The sequence below is a fragment of the Bombus impatiens genome, unplaced genomic scaffold, assembly GCF_000188095.3.
Source record: "Bombus impatiens unplaced genomic scaffold, BIMP_2.2 scf_0582, whole genome shotgun sequence".
Lineage (NCBI taxonomy): Eukaryota > Metazoa > Arthropoda > Insecta > Hymenoptera > Apidae > Bombus > Bombus impatiens.
Window position 1 is genome coordinate 1093257 of NT_177001.1, and position 22895 is coordinate 1116151.

A 22895-nucleotide genomic window follows, 5' to 3' on the forward strand; every position below is an offset into this window, starting at 1 on the left:
TTATTACTGGCTGATTATAATGAAATATCAATTTTAATCAACTATTATAACGAAATGTAGTGTATTGTGTATTGGTTTATAGCAATGAAGTTAAAGATTAAATTAGATAAAATAACGCATAAAATATATATAAATATCTTACGAAAATATTACCTTTCCAAGATAGAAAAAATGCATTAGAATAATAGACACTTTACAAAATTCCACTACATAAATCAGAGGTGCAAAAGAATTTCTATGATTAAGTAAGAAGAAAGATAGGTTATCAAAGGAATTTCTTGAAACCATCGACTAATTTTATAAAATTCTAGGACCCAGATGAAAGAAGAAATTATGACGTAAAAAGTCATAATTAAATTCTTGGAATTTCCTTTCATAATCACACTGTGTAAAAGTCAAAATTCAACAATGTAAATTGGCTGAAAAAAGATTGTAAATGAAACGAGTTAATGTAATGTTGATTTTTAGAGGAAAATCAACATCGATTAAGAACTTTATATGAAGCAAATTTTCTTACTCTGTCATCTTTATCTATATGAGATAATTAATTCTCCCATTGTATTAACTTTTAAATAGTATTGAATTATTTATGACTATAATAATTTAGATCACTACTCTATTGAATATTTAATTTTATTTTGTATTGTACATTTCTAACGATAGAGATTAGTAATTAAAATAGATTAAATTAAAAATTAAAAATTAAGTAATCTGATTCTAAATTGTCATGATCTCCATTGGCCCAATATCAATAATACCAATGAAGAGTTACTGATAGCGCGAAAATAAATGCCGGATCTACCTATCGAACGGTTTTGCATATGAGTGCAATAAATTTCACAAGTTTTGAATTCCAAAGACATATAACAGTACGTCTGGTCACGTGTACAAACCTACGCAAATCTTATTGACAGCGTTATTCCGAATTCAGGAAATTCCAAGTTTTCGTTTTAACCTGAGATTTTACTGACTGATGCCAAATAGCATTTTAGTCGAACGAGAGATACCGAATAAAAGTAATATAATAATTTTATTCACATTTTCAATTTCGAAAGGTGAAATGTACAAGATTGAGAGAATTTTTTGTTACGGAATTCGTATTTTGCAAATAATTGCATATGATGACTTATGTTTTTGATAACACACGTCTAAGTTCAGTGGTTTTTATTTTCGTCTTCCTGACATTAACGCAACCTTATTAATCTTGGCTATGTACATACATGCATTATACTACTTACTTGAATGTATCCGTAAAGCTATTTACAAGGACGTGTTGGTGCTGTTGCATTTTTTGTGAATAAATTACTATAAAAAGTTATTGATAAATTTTGAACAAATATTGTATCGTAACGCATTTCTCTTAATATTTAGTTTAAAAATTGTATTAGTTTAATAATTAAATTTAAAAGCTATGTTAGTTCAAAAATCAAACTAAAAAATTTTAAACATACTAGTCTATTAATTAAATAATTAGAAATTTAAAAACTATATTAGTTTAAAAATTATGTTAAAAGTTTAAATATTTTATATAGAATATTATTTTAAATTTAAAAATTAAAACTGGTCCAATACTTAAATTTAAAAATTTAAAAATTATATTAGAGTTTAGTTTAATAGTTAAATTTAAAAATTTATAGTTTAAAAATGATAGAAAGTTTACGTAAAAAAATGGAGAAAGACTCGTATTACATAATTTTGAAAAAATACGAAGTAAAATTTTTGACAGAGAATACAGAAGCCTATAATTGATTTGCATATTTTTTGAAGATTGGGGAATACATGGGTGATGTAAACGGTGAAACATCTTCGTGTGGGACATAATTTAAATGCAATTTAAAACTAGTTTAATGGAGTTTCGTATACGAATAAACTTCTTAATTTTCGAGGTATTCGTTCACTGACGTCAATACGAGGAATATTGAAAAGCAGTAAAAAGTTAAACTGGCGCCGTTTTGCCGGGCAACGAATCGTCTTTATAGACGTATAATTAGAGATTCAAATATCTGCTTTTAAAAGTATGTGAAAGAAGTTGCTTGTCACCATCTCTTCTTTTTGTCGGTATAGCGGAATACGAAAAGGGTCGCATACCTACACCTATTTTATTGAAATACTATAAATGCGGTTGTTTTTATACTGCGTCATTATTATTAAATTAATATTTATTACTATAAATTATCTTCATATGTCAGTGATGAATATTTCAAGATGAATCAAATAAATCGTACAAAAATTTATTGCAGATAATGAAATAAAGGCATTTTATACAAGGCAAATGAAAAAAGATACTTAATGGAAAATTTTTGGATAATACAAAATAATTTGCATTATTATATAAATATAAAGCAGTCAGAAATATATTTCTAAATATAAAAATATATTTGACAGTTTAATGTTACAATTTCAGCGATATTTGTACGCTTATAAATGATTTACATACTTAACTAACGTTAATAAACAATTCAATATCAACAAATTAAAAATCTATATAACTTTTATAGTAAAGTAAACGTATAGAAATTTTCTTATATAATTAGAATCTGCATTCGCATTCCTATATTAACATTTATTATTACATATTAACATTTTAATAACACTAACACTTCTTCAACGACGGCCATAGGCATGATGTGATTGATGTGCTATAAAATACAAATATCACAGAACAGAATAAAAAACAAAGACATATAAAAATATAATCCTAGCAAGCTTACGTTTATAAAATTCAGAGAAGTTTACATTAGGTAAGAGAGAATGAACTTTGTTTAAAACTGTAGCTTTTGATGCTAATTTAGCATTTGCATTCCATATCTGGAAAGAAGGGAGGAAAATTTTGTAGCATAGTGTTGTAGCATATGACTTTAGTTCAACTAGTTTTTACTTTGTCTAAGTCATTACTTGGACAAGATCTTCTCTCTCCCTAATAGATACAGTTACTCCACAAACTTCATCACCTTCTGCAACGCAATCAGTAAATTGTTCTCCAATAGCTGCAAGCACTATTTCTTTCCATATTTTTTCCTGAAATTATTGTTATTAATATACATGTGTTAAATAACAATGACAATTCGAATACCTACAGTATCAGATTTATGGCACTTTAATCTCCATGTTCCACCATTTTGATTGACTGGTTCCTCCCATAATGGATATCTTTCATCTCTCATTAAATGGTAACTATATCTGACCTATTGTAGAAACAATTTATTCATGTTTATATCAATATTAACCAACATATTATAAAATATACTTACTTGTACAGCACTAGCATTTGGTATATTGTTGAAAACAGCCCAAAAACTTTGCACAGTGTTCACAGTATAAATCTTCGTTAAATTTTCTTTATATTCTTCGACAGTTGTGCCAGAAATAGCTCTGTCAATTTTACCAACTCTTTAGAACTTTCTATATACACTATGAGCAAACAATGATTCAATTTTTTCAGGATTATGTTTTATTACATTTCTTTTTGTAATATAACAAAAGACCAAAGAAAATATTATTTAAAATATACATACAATAAAGGAAGATATATAAGGAAATTATTCATTTAAATATATCATATTGTACATTACATACACTTTATACAATACAAACAATTCCATCTTCCTAACCAAATATCTATAAAACAACAAAAACTGTTTCCTGAATTAATATAATAAAACACTAACATGAGATACAATTATTGTTGAATATATATTAAATCATATTAAACTGCAGTTTTATCATAAAAAGCCTATATAGATTGACGTATAGTGATATAGGTTATAAATAAAGATGAAACGATACTAATACCACCTAATACTGTTTCACATCGTTACATTGTTTTCTTGTACGTCTAACTAGTTTTTTCATCATCTATAATAATTTTACGATATTAAAAAAAGTAAACATTACTCCGATATATTTTCTTAATGTCTCATAAAAATGAAACAAAAAAGAAATTATATACGCACTGCAATAATATACTCTACATTGGATCAGTAAATTTACAAAATTGTAAGTAATTTAGTCTTCTTACTTGTCCAACCAAAATGTCCAAGACGATTGCAAGGGTATTCCCGACGTTTTATGTTTCTCGATCGTTTTCACCGTTTCATCCGACAATACCGATGTTTCCGACAGGTCGGTCGAAGTATTGTCTTTCGTTTCGTACTCTACCGCGGCCATGTTCGAAATAATGATGCGCATACATAAGTATAGGTTGCGTTGTAACGTCAAAAATCATGTGACCGAACGAGAATGATAACAAAAACAAACGATTTTGTTGTTTGAAAAATGTTCAGCGATATAGATAATCCATCTTTAAGAGCAAATGTATGTAACGTGAATTGTATAGTTTAGGGAACTTATCAAGTAGCTTTGCGAATTTATCAACAGTTTCGAAAATTAGCAATAGTACAGATGTGGATACAAACAGATATTAATGACATATTATTATGAGTTAACAGTAGAATTGTTTTCAATTAGTGGTTTACATGTTTTATATTAACGGTATATATTTTTTTCGATCCGCACTGTACAAAGGCTCAATTTTATTTCAGTTCGCTTCCAAGTTTAATGCTCCTTAAATACAAGGTGACATACCCTTGGCAAGGTTGTCCGATAATCAACGGTCTTTGCCGATGTTATAAAAAATGATTTTTCCATTATAACGCAATCAAATTTAATAATTTTCCAATTTTCATTGTAAATTTATGCCTGCAACAATTTATTATAATCATCGTTGTTATAATTTTCTATTTTTTATAAGCTAAAACAAAATTTACATTTCTGTGGTATTAGATTGTAACTTATAGCGGTAGAATTCCATTTATTTGAATTTACCGTGGGACAAATACTTATGTCCTCACTACTTACGATTTCTCATCCACATAATAGTATTTCATGCCCAGATAAATCAATTCAATGGCCAGAAGTTTATTTAATCGAGCATTAATTAAAATTTTGTTTAAATAAACAGAGTGCATTCAAAAGGACTAATTACACTCGCGCCATGTTATAAATTGTAGGGGGCGTAATAAAAACTCTGATTAATCGATATTACAGAGCATGCAGGATATTCTGTTAAATGCCAAATCCATTTTTATCGATATCAAGAATCGAATCACTCAAGTTGAATATAATTTTTACATATATTCGCCATAGCAAATCGCAGATATAATGTGAAATTCACAATCGTGGTGAGATCTATCTTACAGTGAGTTATCTAATTAATGACTTTAGAGTATAACATAGCATGGTATATCAGATTTCTGCTATGTCTTGCCTGCAATCTTAAAGGTAGAGAAATTATGTCACTGAATTATATAGTGCTGCTGTAGACGGATATATTAGGAAATAAATTGAAACTTTTCTTTAATACCGAATTTAAATAATTCATAATCTTTCACATCAAAAACTATCACTTATCATTATTATCATATATCCAATATTAGTTTCCCACCTTTTATAAATATTCAATTGTTCTTTTTAATTTTAATTTATGTACATACCTATACAATTTAGTTAATTTTTCCAGAATTGTAAATATTTATTTACAATATATAATAATGGATAATTACGAATTTTTTCTTTAGTTTATATACGTTAGTCTAATTAATGTATATTGCTTTACTGTTAAAAATATAATTTTACGAGTAATTATATTTATTAGCAACAATTACAAATTTTTGCCAATTTATTCACCTGTCAGAATGGTTTGAATGGTCTTTCTAGTGTTAATATTTAACATGTACAATTTTATAGTATATAATATAAAAAGATTATAAATAAAATTAACATATATATATATTTTTTTTTTCATAGAAAAGTTATAAAACTGCGGCTCGTATAGAATTATGGGGGTACATTGCGGATTTTTATGCATTTATAGGAAATTTGATAGGACATAAATATAAACGCATATAATATACAAAAATATGTAAAATATCCAAAATAAAGTATTTACTACAATATTTGGTAGATTAAACAAATTTCTATTTAAATTCCATTTCTTTAATTATGTTCATAAAAATATAAAAATGCATAAAAGTTGTGGTCTAATTATAAGACATTCAAATAACATGCGCCAATCGACGATTTGTAAGTCGTGCGGTGCTGTACGCTTGCGTGCAGAAGGGACAGAGAAAGAAATAAATTGAGAGAGCACGTCGTAACATAACGGCAACGACATAGTCAGTCTTCTGCGAACGTTCGGGTGTTTTGGTTGTTTTGTTTGTTCATTGTCAGCCAAATTTCATGTTATTCGTTCTCAACATACATCACACATAGTTCATCCCAAAATTAATTTTATATTTCAATCCTACGCTTCGACGATTCCTATAACAATACGGTAAGATTAATTAATAATCAATCTTAACAATATAAATGTGTCAACATTCATTTTTGGTTGTCGTTGCTTGTGACGAAATTGTGACTTAACATTATTTCTTTAATAAAATCTAAGCTGTGAAAATAGACTGATGTGCGCATGTGAATCTGTCATTCGTTTTAAAAGCGGATCGAAGTGTTAGGGATCTGTTTTCTCTTAGCTTTTACAATAACGTTTTCTCTTCCTCCTTAATATCTTTTCTTTCAGTTTTACTGTATGTATATATATCATGTTACTTATCTAGGAATATAGAGATGTAGTGTAATTATACCCAAATTTGATTGGTCGCGTTTTCACGCATGCGTTTATTATCTATTATGAAATTGTTTTATCACAAATTAATATAGATGTCTAATATTCTTTATCTTAGAAAAATATAATTATTTATGAATTTTATCAATTAGTAGAATTTATATTAGAAATTAGGAGAAGGATTTATACGAATCTATACGAAATATTTTATTATAAAGAATGTGACTAAAGAGTGTGACAGATTTGAAGACGTAAATATCTAACTTCATATTGAGAAAATGATTATTTGTGGGAACTAGGAAAACGATAATTTGATAAGAAATAATTTATATAATAAACAGTATGTAACACATACATACACTTTGCAATTGCTGTTGAGATGATAGTTAATCAAATGCTTGACAAAGCAATGAATTTGAATAAAGCTTATAATTAATATTGACTATCACTGTCTTGTGACAAGTATACACAATATATACATACTGTAACAAGTAATATATACAATTATGTATGTATTATTGTAAATTCTAAATAATCCCGAATAAAAATTAAAAACAATTTACTTCAGTTAATCGAAATGAGCGTCTAACATGGCTTCTCCTCATGTTATGTTACATCTCTATGTTTCCTACATTCCTAAGCATGTAATATAGTTGATAGATCTAAAATTCTTGATAGCTTGATAGCTTGAAACATTTCTGTAAAAATTCACTAGTAATCGAAATCAGGTTAAATTGTGTAGTATATGTACACTCATACTTCGAGTTGTATATTCATACAAGTAGGTGGTTTTATTTATAGGCTTGATCGATTAATGCAACGTTGGTAATTTTTGAAGTAAATGAGCTCGCTCTTATAGTGGTTATTGTCTAGAAGCGTGTTTATGAGACGATATTCAATAAAATGTGAATAGAATATACATGCATGGCGTCGAATATATATACATATATATGTATTCCATTAATCTTCGCAATTGAAAATCTTGAATAGTGATTGACATACAGTAGGATGCAAAAATAAGTGGACGAAGGAAATAGGAATCGATAAAGTTCTGTTAAATACCGCTTATTTATACAAAATGTAAAGGTTAATTTCAATTATTTATTAAATAATCTATGTAATATAACGGTATACATAAAACTTAAAGATGTAATGTTAGTATTGGTTAGATTAAACTTCACTGATATCTAAGTATACACATATATACTTACTTCCATTACTTGTTTAGTTATTTTTGTTTCCGACAGTATATATATTGTAAGTATATTCTTGTAGAAACGTAGTGCAGAGGCTCATATTTGTATGTGTAAACACTGATAGGTAAAGTATATATACTAAAAAGACAGTTACGAGTGCACCTTGGCAGTTTCTACGACCGCGTTTCACCAATTACGTGATAAACCGTGGCAAAGTCACGGTTTTCAGGTCTAGACCTGTTAGTATCGATTTTATTGAATCGTTAAGACAAAAGTGAACTATTCAAAAACCATACTAATGAGCTCTTCTTTGTACATTATATGATTGCATTTAACAACAATATTATTCTAACGACATTAAAAATATTATTAATGACAAAATATTTTTTCATAAAATAATTATAAATTAGGATCAAGAGAATTAAGTTATGAAATATAATTTTAAATTGAAATTTTGTGACAAATATATCTTACTCTAATATATCTTACTATATTCAATTATTTGAATTATGATTTTTGTATTTAGCTTGTATTGTTGGCACTATTGGTTGTACCAACATATACCAACATATGAAATTTTTAATAATCGATATTTTTCTTCATAAGATATCTTTATTTACTTTTCCTACTAATGCAATAAAAATCTTTATCCGAGTTCAACTCTTATTAAATTCAATATTGATCTTGGACGTGACCTGAGTTAATCATCGTAATAATCATGTATGGAATATATATTTACATTATATATAGTATACATGTAGTAGTATACGTGTAGTATATATTATATAGTAGTATACATAGAGTATATTATAAAGTATAGTATAGTAGTAGTATACATAGAGTATACATTATGTACTGTATACTTAAAGCCTTCTTTGCATTTGACATAGGTATTTCTCTTGTCTTGTCTTGTTCTTCGTTACCATGATTATTGCTGATTTTATGAACAATGACAGTGTGTATATATACACATATTATATATCATCGTCTGATACAATTACAATATAACCATCTGATACAATTTATAATTAATGAAAAATGATGGAAACAATTAACTTAGAATAATCAAGCTGAGCTTTCAGAAATAGAAATAGATTTGAAATATCACTATAGTTTCCTCTGAAACGGACATGAAATAATTTTAAAGAAAGTAATACGAAAAACGCACATATGTATACAGTGGCTATAAAGTGTGCATATTCTTATTTTCCAAAAAAGCTTTTTTCTATTTTGTACTACATTTAATTCCCAAAATATCAAATTTTTGTAAGTATTACTAAATGATACAGAGTTGGATCTAATTAGATAGTACATAAATATAATAAATGCAGTGGTGCAGAAATACTTTTGTAGCTACTTTATATACTATAATAATGTACAGTGTGAAAATGACGTTACAAAATGCCGTGAAACTATCCTTACGAAATTTAAGTTACCTAATATATAAATTTTTAAGATTGGTTAATACAATTTTTCTTTTCCCCAAATGTGAAATTCGAAACGTTTCATTTTAATTTTTATTATTGAAACCATGACCATATTATTTTTGTGCGATTGAAATAAAGAAATCAGAAAAATCGTGAAAATTTTCTTGCGCCACGGTGCATGAGACGCGCATGCGCATATCATATATATATGTCGGATCTTCATGAAAATTAAATTTTTCGCCACTTATGAAATTTTATGTCAAACGGTCAAATGTGTGTCCATCGCGAATTATATACATGAAAACATAAATCTTTATAAGGAAAGTTCATTACTATTTGATAAGTTAGTCGAAATGAAGTCCTACAAATTCTACGAATCTAAGGTATCCTAATTGTCTTTCCAGAAATAATAAAGTACAATGTAGATAATAAATAGATTCATATTGAGGCAAAATATTTTGAAATTTCAGATATAAATTTTTCAAATTTTTAGTTTTCAAACATCTTTATTCCGAAATTATATTTTAAACTATATAGTGATCAGTTGTTTATTATAATCTTTCTGCTTGTTAATTCTAGGTTACCTACTGAATCTCATAACTCCTATGAAAAATGGTTCATTGCCCTTCCGGTGTCGTATTATTGATAGTTGATTAGGAATGAAAGGATAACATTTAACACGTTCCGTTCCGCATGGAGCGTATCCTCCCCATGCTGAACTTTCCATTTAAGCCATTTGGAATTTGGTAGAGCAAATGTTCAACCATGTGTTTGTTAAAACAATTCCTTAAAAATTAAGTTTGTTGCTTTGATGTCTAATACATTTTAGACAATACACTTTTTTCTTGATAATTATGTTGTTTGCACTACTAAAAAAATTGTGTGGCATAAGCAAAGCTATTATTCGTAATAACGTGTAGTATATATGCCCAACGTCTGAACGGAAAATAACCAAAGATCGGTCTGGCAAGTAACGTGTTAATGAGATCCGAATCTTAGAAGGTCGAATTTAATTACAAATCTACGATATCTTAATGAATATACATATAAATTACGTTTGAGCTGTCGAAAACTATAGGTATTTTATTTAATATCTTTTAATCTTGTAAATTTAGAGATTTATGTGTCTATATGAATTCTAATTACACTTCCAAAAGTGACTACTTAAACGTGAATAATTTCCTCCTCAAATATACCATTCATTTAAGGACACCATTTATAATGCACTGATAATGTGTATGGAATTGTAATAATTAATAAAATTGCTTTAAAAATCGCTCAATAACCATTTTAATGCATAAAACAATTGTTGTGGTGTAATTCGCAACGTTTGTTGCGAAAAAATGTGACTAAAAAATTCAAGATAATCTTAAAATTTCGAAATATACGAGTGATAGGAAAGATCATTGTGTCGTTAAATCATCAAATTTCCATGAGAAATATGTACCCAGATTATCTTTGTTGTTTACCAACATAACTGTTTTTTATCGCTCATACGTATAACGTAATATTTAACGATAACAGGAAGATATGTTTTGTTATTGAAATATTAACTAAAAGTGGGTGTCTAGCAGCTTTTGTAGCACATTCTAGTATAGCGTTTTTTAACCTTTTTTGAATCAGGACTCCTTCTATAATATTCACCTGATCTGGAATTCTCATAGGTTAGGAATGTGTATTCTATTACATTGCATATAGTAATAGTTTTACTGCATCCTGTTTCGCTATTTAATATTATTTATCTTATAGCAATAGTTAATAGCATATAGTAATAGTTTTACTGCATCCTATTTCACTATTTAATATTAGTTATCTTGGCAACATATATTACCACAAACATTTCATAAAATCGTAAAATACTCGTCAAGGTATCATACTACCTAGGTTATGTTTACATGGTGGTGACAGACCTGGCACTGTTGCCATATCTACTCTTATTATGGCGCGTACCGTGTGTATTTAAAGTAGACTATGACGAGGTTAGGGTTGTAACACAAGGCTGTGATCCAATGTGTGACAACACTGGAAGGATAGGAAAACGTAGGCGTACTTATACCCGAAGGTTGGGCTGTGTGAGATCGATGTGCACGGTTATATGTACATGGATTTTAAATATGCTTCTGACAATTTACGAACAACGCATAACGCACGAAAAATACCAGTCGCGAACGAAATAAAAATTCACGTGAAAGTTGATGCAATGCGGTACAACAAATTAAAATAAAGCTATGCTATTTTTGAAAAAAATAAAGCTAGGAGATTGTTATACGAGCCCCTTTCTTTGTTATTAATCTCTTAGTTTGATTTCATAATTAAGTACAAGATTAATGTTTAATTTTTTAAAAACAAATTACTTCCGTAAGTTCATTTATTACCAAATAAAAAAATATTAATAGCAAATTCCAAGGTAAATTTAACAAATAGCGTGTGCAACATCATCACTTTTTTCTACTTTTCAGTTTATAGAGTTAATCAAGTACCTTCTGTGAGGCTTATATGTATATTTTCTTAATCCTTTTTCGATTTTCCTATTCTTTTATTTCTGGAATCTAAAGAACGTGAATATTTCGTTCCTGGAATTAGCAAGTATGTAAATAAAACTTGTGATACTTATTTTCAATTATTTTGAACAATCATATGGCATTAACAATATGAAACTAAAATGAAACGAAGATTAAACTAAACTGAATGTTTGAAACGTGAACAATAAAGGAGACGAATAATATTAAAATAATAAAAATTCATAGGACAAAATAAGAAAAAACAAATACGAGTACAATACATACTTTTATTTATTAAATACTGTTTTTTGTTAAATAGAAGCACGACTGTCTATAATTGTAGCACATGTGTTTTTTTACGCTGACATAGTTGCCAACGTGACAACTATACTCCCACGTGAAACAGACTATCAAAATGGGGGAATCGGTTTGATAATTATAACATAAAAACACTATCAACTCGAGATTATTACTTTGCACTGCGAGATTCGTAGAATATAATAATAGGTAAATGACTCATGGTTTTTTTGTGAAAAACATATTATTGGAATTGTAATTTAAGTTCCAATGTGAAACTATAATACGTATATTTATTTTCTAATATATAAAGTAATAACCAAAAGCTCTCAGGCGTCTTAACATAATTTGTGTTAACTTTACAGTGAAATTTTGCACGATTTTATTTCTATAAAAAGTGTCTTTTTAGGTATACGAATATTTTTGCATTTCCTACGTTATATTTCTACTAATATATATTTTATTTTTTAATCTTTCTTTAATATATACTTTATTAATTCTATATTTCTAATATTTCTACGTTAACATGTATATTGAGTGGATTTATATAGAGTACGTGGCATTAGAAACTGTTGATTCGCTACTGCTGTAGATTAGAAATCAAAATAATAAATATTTTTTAAAATAATTTTCTAGATACGAGTCTATAATCTCATATAAAGTATGTTCAATATGTAACATGATCTGAAACTTTTGCAAGATTATATTATATTACTATCGATAAAAAGATTCCATGAACTTTCCTGTGAATTAACAAAAATATTGCCATCTCACAATGTTTAGAAATGTTTGCGTAACTTCGTATTGGTCTCGCTTCCGTACGCAAAGGAGGACGGGAGAAGAAAAGCGTAATAGCGCATGTCACATAACATTACGCAGACTAGGGAATATTAACGAAATCGCGCTCGATTATTCGATGTTGACGAAATCGCATATAGTAGGCGAATTAAAATAGCTTATTACCACTGAATTACATTAGAATAATTGAACATGGACTACCTATCGCGGGATCGATAACGTCTGAAGTAAATATTTCACATGGCCTGTTGCTTTCACGATTTCCAATTCAATGAAGAAACGCGTGAGTGATATATAGCTTGAAACTATAATGACTCTGCAAGAATTATTACTTATGACTATAACTGGTAAATAAACAAAAGTCAAAAATTCGATTTGTTCAAAGTGCGCTTTCGACTGGCTGTTTCATGTTTGACTCATTTCCAGGAGAAAAAATAGAATGTTATAAAAGATACGGGATATCAATATCTTTTATAGCTGTATGATTTCACTGTAATGCTATTCGGTTAGAATTGTCAATAAATTTTACTAGAAGCAAGTTCGTCGATCATAAGGCGTCATTCATCTTCTTTTTGACATACAGCGACCTTAATCTAAATCGTATTCTTGATAAGCAACTTCTTAACTTTAAGATTAAAAACTGATAACTAACATTCATTATGTCATGTTCAATATTATTAGTTCAGTATCAATTATTTTCATATAGATGTGATTACAAGCCACTTGAAATGGAAAGAAATTGTAATTACATTCGAATATATTAAAAATTTCACAAAAATATAAAAATTAAAGCACATTAGAAAAAGAAAAATATTACGTAAATATTAAAAAGTCTTAGAGAATGATGTTTTCTCTAATTTACTAGCATATATACAGATATCTCTTTTATCTACATATATTAAGAAACATTGAATACTAATAGGTTGATATCTTTCTCCTTTATAATTACATTCCTAATGTTCTTGTAACCAACTCATAGATACTAATTTGTATACCAAGAAAAAAAATAATAAATGTTAATAAAAAGAAGAATCCTGTTAAATTCTAGTACTTACGTAATATAATATTTTCACTATCAATTAATTGATATGACATTACTCGTTACCGTGGTACGCGACGCCTCATTCTATTTGTCATTACCAATTTACCATACGTCGAATACAACCATGATATTAATTGCACTCTTTAAAGTGAAAACACGGGGCATTCAGGGGACAACGAAGAACGTTGTCGACGTCTCAAACATTTTACCGAGAACAACCGTGCACCGCTGTAAAACTTTCTAAAAATATGATGTGAAATAGGATTTGCTTTCTTCTCCGGAAACAGAGTGAAAGCGATTCTTCTTTTTAACTCTATTCATTTCTAGTCAGAGTTCAAACAAATAGAAAATGACAAGCTTTCTATGAAAAAAGTTCATGAAACAAAATGTAAGCGTATTGTAAGTTGTATTGTTTTTATAGTAAAGATTGTAATTTTAGTTCTAGTTTTTTTATTATTTACATGTTACAATCATAGCTTTTAAAGAACTTTGTTATTTTTATATTTGAAAACTAAATGAAAATTCCACAATAATTTTACTATTTGATTAAAAAACAGACTTGGCACCTATAATGGTATTTAAAAGTTTCAGGTTAGATATATTTCTCACCTTACATCTCAAAAGCTATATTGTAAAGAATCTTAACTAACATTATATAAATTTAAAACACCGTTTATTTGTCGTACTGTCTTTTTCTATTCGATATTAGTTAAAATTCTTTTAAATATCATTTTTTAGAATACAAAGAGAAAAATCCATCTTAAATTTATGTATAGTACTGTGTATGTATGTAAGTACATTTATTATTGATTTATAAATCCTCTTTTTTAGAAAGTTCCTCAACTTGTTCGATCAATGTCTAATAGTTTGATGAGAGAAATTCAATAGTGTAACATTAGAAACCATATAAGAAATTTATGTTTATTACGATAGTACGTGCAATAGAATGACGTTAGGACCATTATCACAACTAGTATATTTACCGGATAAGTTTTCGTAATTTTTGAAGGGGAGTTGCTAAGTTGATTGCAAAACCTCGACCAGAATGTTATTTTGCGCAAGTATCTGTTCACGGATGAGATAGATACTTTCCATCCTTCTCACGGAATATCGAAATCCTTGTAATTTTCAATCGTCTCTACTTCTTAAAACAATTGCATCAATCGAATGTGCGCATTAAAGCGGCCGTTCACCGGAATGACCTCGATTTAAGCTTCAATGCTGATTCTACGTATAGTTCAGTGATGTAGCGATTTCGAAGTTCCTATTATGCTTAATCTTTACTATCACAGCATTAAAGTATTATAACATATAGACCTGGGTTAAATGTTTGTTACTTTTATTCATATATAAAGAAAAGATTTTTGTGTGAGCAGATCATTAAAAAATGTTGGACTTTAACTTTTCAGTTAACTTTTCAGAATTATAAATGTTTCAACAAAGGCATAAAGCATAGCGAACGCTCGGTGATTAAGTGATTCATAGTCAGCACAATTTAATGATTATAGTCACACGTAGTAACATATATAGTGGACGTTTACTCTTGGACGTTTATAGTCAGGTACAGCATACAGTGAATATGATACATTCAACGGTAACACAGTTCAATATCAGTACATAGTTATAGTCACTTATAGTCAACAAATATAGTTGTTGTCACGCGTAATTTATAGCGAACGCTCAATATTGAACAACTGAAGTAGCTATAGTCATCCATAAAGAACAATGGACATTTAGCGATGAAGTGTTTGAGAGTACAGTTGTCGTTCAGTGACTATAACGAAGCATAGTATTCGTTAAACGCTTAACGCGGGATGTTTATACATTGCCAGGCACAGACAATATTCTATGTTAGATATTTATAGCTATGCATAGTATACTCATAACGCTCAACACTGAGAGATTATTGTCACGTATAATATTCGTTAAACGCTCAGCATTGAATAACTATAGTCACGATAAGATTCCTTGAACATTCACCATTGGATAATTATAGTCACATATAGTATACAATAAATATTCAACACTGAGTAATTATGGTCATGCAGAGTATGCAGTGAATGTCCATCCTTGGCCTTTTATAGACAGGACAATGAAAATATTTGAATCCATTTCCTTTCAAATAATTGTTTAATAAAACAAATAATTTTTTATTATTTCGAATGACAGAATACTATCTTTGTTAGGAGTGGATTGTAATCGTAAAGGAGGAGGGCACATTGAAAGATGGAGAAGTAATTTGTTTCGGCTGTATTCATTCAGGATACGATACGAGCAAGATAAGCGTGATACGAAGTTATAGATAAATGACCTCGGCTCCGGGTGCTTTTATATGTACATATGAATCAGAGAACTTGTAGTTCAAGATCATTATGCTTCTGTGATTAATCTGTTTTCCCCAGGATACATAACCGTGAAGTCTTCTATCAATTACAGGGTTATCAATAATTGATACATCCTTGACAAATCTCTTTAGCAATATCTTCAATACTATTCGTTAATTTGTTACTTGCTTATTATTCATTTCCTTTGTTCATTCTCTAACAATGTTTTTAATACTCCGATATCTTTTTTGCTCCACCTGTAGATGTATCTAACGGAATTCTGAAATTTTTATTGTCGTATCGTAACGAAGATCTTTTTTTTCCGAATGCTAAAATTTTCTAGTATTTGTTCATCGCGTGAAGATCGCTATAAAATTCATTTTTATTTCATTTTTGTTGTTGTGCACGTTTCTTATGACACATATTATGAATTCAAATTGTTCTGGACGGTTATGTTTGATATAAACTGATTGTACGGCAATTATTATATAAAAATATCATGAATCATAATTTATGAATCATAATTTATGAATCATACGTCGCTGTAAACAGAATACAAATCATATAAAGATATGTAACATATCTATTTATATATAAAGCATGGAAGACATGTAACATAAAAAATAAGTACAATTTGCGTCAAATTCTGCAGTCTGTTAATATTTCAATGAATTTGTAGAATCGTTCCCTTCTCCTCGATTTCAATAATTTTTTAATATGTTATAGAAATCAAGGTTTGAACAATTTTTTTCTATACGTGTAATTGTCGGTCTCATTTAGTTTTCGAGATATTTGCAAAAAATTGTAGGTGTTTTATATATATACACACATATATACATACACATATATATTATATATATATACATTATATATATATATACATATTACATATATATTATATTAACATATACATTATATATATACATACACATATATATATACATACACACTATTACAGTGTGTGTGTATATATATACTGTATATAATCAGTTCTATATATATATGTATATATAACATATATATAACAGTATATATATACTGTATATAATCAGTTTCAATAAATTAGACTTATATTATATAATAAGATATATATATATTTTTTATTTATATAATTTTATATACAGCGAAGAACTCCTAAAAGCTTATTGGTTTTTATATTAATCATATGATCATTTAATATAACTTATTCTTTTAACTCTCTTTTGTTGCTAGGTTATATAATGTTAAATGATTTGATCATTAACACTTTACATTAGATTATTTGAAGTTACAATTTCTTAATTTTAAAATATATAATTCTAAATAATTTCTACAATGATTATTCAATAATTTTCGAATATTGCAATTTATATATTCTCCTCAATGCAAATGATAATATTAATCGCTTAAAATACGTGTTCGGTTAAACAAACTGAGAGCAGTGTAGGATATCCGAGACGTGGTAACTTTTGCTATCTGTGAATTTTTAAGTTTCTTATCGCATGCTTTTCGTGTTTCGTGTTTCATGACTTCTTCGCTCAGGATTATCTTTCAGTCTTCGTTGCTTTTTAGTTACTCGCAATAAGGAATGTTTCGTTCGCAAAGAAATCAAAGACGCAAAATGTTAAGGCACCCATGTTAATCTGTTAAAAATAAAGTAATGAAATGATGTGTAAAAATTGCGCAAATGCAACATTATCAAACAAACTTATTATATATGTAAATATATTAACATTATTATTAAACCAATGATAAAGTAAGCTGTAAAATGTATGCAAGAAAAGAAGTTTTACAATTTGAGAAAAAAGTAATTTGTCATAGTACTATAAAATATTGCAATTTCTTCAAACTTCATAAAATTACTAAATCTAGATGAAAGAAGAAATAGTAAATACGAAACGAAGAAAACATGTTTAGTAAATTTTTGGAATTTCTTTTCGTGATCATAATGTGAATACGATAGAGTTAAATAATGTGAATTGACTATAAAAAAAATTATAAATTAAATGTCCTGAATAGATTAACAGAGTTGAGCTATGGATAGTCGATGAGGTTCAGGTTGCTGAATAAAAGTAACATTTCGCTGCGTCACTACAACGTCAACTCGTCCATTGTCAAGACAACATTAGCGGAAGTTATGTGGAAATAATTCATGAATTCTGATGCTATTCGTGTTACTTCTCGAACATTGTTTTATTTTTATATTTCATAAAAAATTCGAAAGAGGAGATTACTATGGTATAAAGGTGAAATTACTTATTGTTTATTAAATTTTCAAAATTTTATTATAAGCTTTGTATTGTTTATATAAAATTGGAAATTGGGACAAGAACTGACACTTGACTTAACACTGATGTATAATACAAATCGTTAAAAACGAAAGAAAGAAGGAAAAAGGATGAAAGTATCAGCTTTTCAATAATTACAATACAACAAACCTTAACGCATAATCAGCGACGTTTGTCATTTATTCTTCTCGTTACTGGACAATCAATATACGTATTCTATTCGAGACATTTATCCGCAACTACAAGTAATAAATCATCGTAATCAGTTTCTCCCATTTTCTCTCTATCTCCTTGAATTTATAATCTGAAAAAATTGCAATTAATTCACTTATTAAATCCCGCTTTTCAGCCTTGATTTGTATTATAATAAACATATATTTTAATAAATATATTATAATAAAAATTATAATACAATTACTACACAAAGATATATATAATATATATCTTTAATAATAATAATAGTAATTGTTAAGATTTCATTAACCCTGTGACAATAAATTACGTTATATCTATAAAAATCATTTGGAAAATTAAAAATACAAGACCAACGGATGGTACAAAAAATATATATATATATATATATATATTATATTGTTATACTCATTTATAGATAAATCTACAAATAAACTTAAATTGTAGATTTGTATTAAGTATGTTGTCTTCGAAGGTTTCTTTTAACGTCTGAGTATCCGCACTCGTTTCAGCTGCTCACTCCCACCATAAGCACTTCTTTTGTGTGTAGGCTGGAGCGTGTATGGAAGATGAAACCGATAATGACGTGTCTCGATCGCGTATAATCTCACGAAAAAGCTTTATGTCGATGACTAGACTATTTCTGTAACTTCATGTTTTTATAAATAAAATTAATAAAATAGAATTTTGGATTAGATTATTTTATTCTTAGCGAGTATTATACTTTACATATTTTATATGAGAAGCATATGGCTAAAGCATAAGTTGTTTTTATCTTTTATAGAAGAACACAATTTCATATTTCCATAAATTAAAGAATAAAATTAAACAAATGGTATTTTAATGGAGATTTTTTTCATACTGTAAGTATCACACCAGGTACTATATTTCAGGTGTTCTATATATATTGCTGCACATTGTGTACGTTCTATACATTTTTTAAGTTTTCAATTTCCTATAAAACGAAGTTAAAATATTCATTTGTAAAAATAAAATTTTCGTCGAGCGAATAATCAAGAACATTTTTATGGTACTGTAGTTGGATTTTCCGTTGTATTGTGTCTAAGTTTCAACGTAATCTTAATCTTAAGTATCAACGTATCCGTTGAAGATATCTCAAGCGATTTGCATATGCATTTGATTTATTTACGCTGGTTCTATATTTTCTTCTAATGTCTTTTTTTACTTTTCTTAATGTTGAGCTTGCTAATCGTGGGGAAACCACGCAAAGATAAATATTTATTACCTTAACTATGATTGACAAGCATTTTATTGCAATTTGCTAAAAAACTTATTACATGTCAACATTGGAAATGTTAATAATCAATGTTATAAAGATTATTTCTATTATTAACTTTACCTTTACTATGTTTATATTTTATATTGTAGTTTTTATTACTATTTCTATTGTTTTATTACTTAACGAAAAAAGATGATATATATAGTTCGTTTTAGCAACATTAAGCGTGTTACAAGTTTATGGTTAGAATTTCAATTGCAAGGATACGTTGTGCACCTTACAAACATTTTCTCAACCTTCTTATGATTTCAAGTCTGCTTATTATACACATAGTATACATTTACATACGTATATACAAGTATTATGCCACCAATACCAGCGACCTCTAGTTTTACGATACTTTCATTACTACATCAGATGAAATCATATTAATTCCTTAAAGCTGAATCGGTGACGTACCTTCTATAACGTTACGTAACCTCAAAGTGTAATAATATTTTCAAGGTAATATAAGCAAATAAATTAAGTTGGGATAGAAAATTAAAATATTTGTATAGTCGTATATATTAATAATCAAAACTATCGACCTTTAGTATATATTTCTCCTAAAGAGTTCCAGTAAACAGTAAATCAAGATTAAAAAGATATGACAAAAATAATTATATGCATAGAAATACGAAGGTGCATATCTTTTTTATATTATTATAATAAATTAATATAGCCCAAAGGTTAAATTTTCATATTGGTTCTCTTACGTTTGTTTACGTTATTATGTACCTCTATATAGAAAATCTAAGTATACGAAAATGTGCAGAATGCACATAACGTAGAAAAATATCTAAACTAAACCATTCATTATTACATTTAATAGACAAAACAAATGTTTACTTAGATACTATGTAAAGAACGAAAGTGTTACAAAACTCTATTTACCGTATAAACCCTTTGTTATAGTACCAGGACTGCGACATATTCGACTAGAATGATACTTTTTAGTTGTTTTTTCACATAAACAAGGCGCAAAAAATTTTAATCAGCCTGCTGATGTATGACGTTCTTATGGATTTTACCGACTCTTTTTTTACAATTTAATATCCTTAACCTGTTTTATAGCGTACTCTGTAGTGGATTAAATTTTGATTATCCTTTATTTTCTGGAATTTTTATGGCATTGGCTGTGCCATAACTTTGCCGCTTACCGCTTACCGCTCAATATGAACATGATATTATGCAGATTTTTATAATTAATACTTAAGACCGCAGTTAACCAAATGTTTATAAAGTCGAATTTTCAAAATTGCTCATTGCCATGAAAAATGTCCTCACTTTCGGTTGTAGTATTCTAAAGTATCTCTCAGAGCACATATTCAGCATCAAAAATTTTGTAATCCGGATACTATACTTTATCAAAAATATGGATAATTTACAATGGATAATCACATGGATGGATAAACATCCGCAGTCTAATTATTATTGTCTGTATAATATAGTAACTATAAAAAATATTTGCACACTGTTGAATTTACTATATCATTTACATACTGATTAATAAGGTCAAAGTACATTATAATTGTCATATCGTTTGATAATACGTACTTTCGTATAACTACAACAATTTGATACTAAAATAAATTGTTTAAAAAATGTTACTCCGTTAGAAATCGGTAGTTGTAGTGATCAAAGAAAAAGATAAGGATTATGAATTATTAAATTTATTTGCATGTTTAGATTGGTTTTCCTATATCTGTTCACGTTATCATTTAAAAGAATGTCATTATAAGTATGATGCGAATGTATTAATTATACCTATGTATGTTTTACCTTATTGCAGAAGAGCACGTGGCTTAATAATGTGCGAATAGTAATCGGTTGGAAATCAAAACCATCGGGACTCGACCAATCGAAAGGGAGGGAAGAAGGACAGAATCATTGGTGCTGTGTTAGACATGCGATTACAGACGTGAATTGTGGTCAGAACGAACGCAGCGACACTCGTGGAAAGAAACCCCAAACGTAGTTTATCGAACGATGACCACTTCTGCCCACTGTTCTCCATCCCGATCGTCGTTAAGCTGCTGTCAGGTCGAACACAACAGCCGCGATGACGTACACGGAGTGACAGTTGCCGCGAAAGACAGTTATTTCGTAGAAGATAAATACTCTTTCCCCAGAAAGCCCGAGGTGGACCTCGCTTTTTATGACGTCCGATATAGAGTAAAAGAATGGACCTTTCGACAGTTAAGACCCAGTAAGTTCACGTTATTTTTTCTATTTTATTGTGAAAAACTTAGTAGATTAGATAAAATGTCTAATACGAATAGACGTGTTTTGAACATTTTAAAATTGATGTGAATTCTTACATATATAGAAAAATAATTAGATTTTGAAAGTATATATAAAGGGATCATTCAGTATTTTAGAGTTGTTTGACACTATTTGTTTCGTTTTATTATAAGAAACCTAATGCATAAGTTATGTATAGCCATGTATTCCGAGAAGCGAAACAATATTATTGTCAAATAAAAAAAAAATCATAAGATAAAGAGATTAATTGAAATAGATAATTTGATAGATTCAATGAGTTAACGTAATTTTTTCTATTTTATTATAAAAAATTTAATAGATTAGGAAACACTTTTATGGGTACACTACAGCCATTAATTACTTACTAAAATTATTATAATTTTACAAGATTTTCTAAATGTCTATGTCATTTTTTCTATGTTTATCGATATATGTAATTTATACAAAATTTAATGCGTCCTCAAATATTTTATTTTATCCCTGTTGAGAACCACTACCCTAAAGCATTATTTTTCCCGAAAGAATTCTCTCCGAAAGAATACAAAGCCATGGACGAAAGTAGGTTAGTTGAGGTACGTCAAACGCGCATAGATCTCAGCATCATGGTGATGCATGCTGCATGACTACCGAAACTCCTTGACCGGATGATTTTGTTACATTTCATTAAAATTATATCATACAAAGA

At 28.3% G+C, this 22895-nt stretch overlaps 2 protein-coding genes across 3 annotated transcripts in view; one reads left to right on the forward strand and one right to left on the reverse strand.

The window, feature by feature from the left end:
- Positions 1-2353: 2353 nt before the first annotated feature.
- Positions 2354-4252, reverse strand: LOC100741075 (eukaryotic translation initiation factor 4E type 3). 2 transcript variants are annotated; one of them, XM_003491597.4, is made up of 6 exons: positions 4019-4206; positions 3252-3372; positions 3078-3185; positions 2896-3018; positions 2712-2808; positions 2354-2639 (listed from the first exon to the last, which is right to left on the reverse strand). In XM_003491597.4, exons 1-6 carry the CDS (start codon positions 4186-4188, stop codon positions 2605-2607), a joined length of 654 nt encoding a protein of 217 aa, XP_003491645.1. In that variant the 5' UTR covers positions 4189-4206; the 3' UTR covers positions 2354-2604. The 2 variants fall into 2 exon arrangements, with proteins under 2 accessions (XP_003491645.1, XP_024225283.1); XM_024369515.2 differs by having other exon boundaries at positions 2354-2808; positions 4019-4252.
- Positions 4253-6148: 1896 nt separating this feature from the next.
- Positions 6149-22895, forward strand: part of LOC100748016 (ATP-binding cassette sub-family G member 1) — a 35311-nt gene continuing 18564 nt past the window's right edge. The window contains exons 1-2 of the mRNA XM_003491655.4: positions 6149-6331; positions 21738-22154. Coding sequence (XP_003491703.1) covers positions 21935-22154 — 220 coding nt within the window. The 5' untranslated portion in view covers positions 6149-6331; positions 21738-21934. The remainder of the gene's footprint in view (positions 6332-21737; positions 22155-22895) is intronic.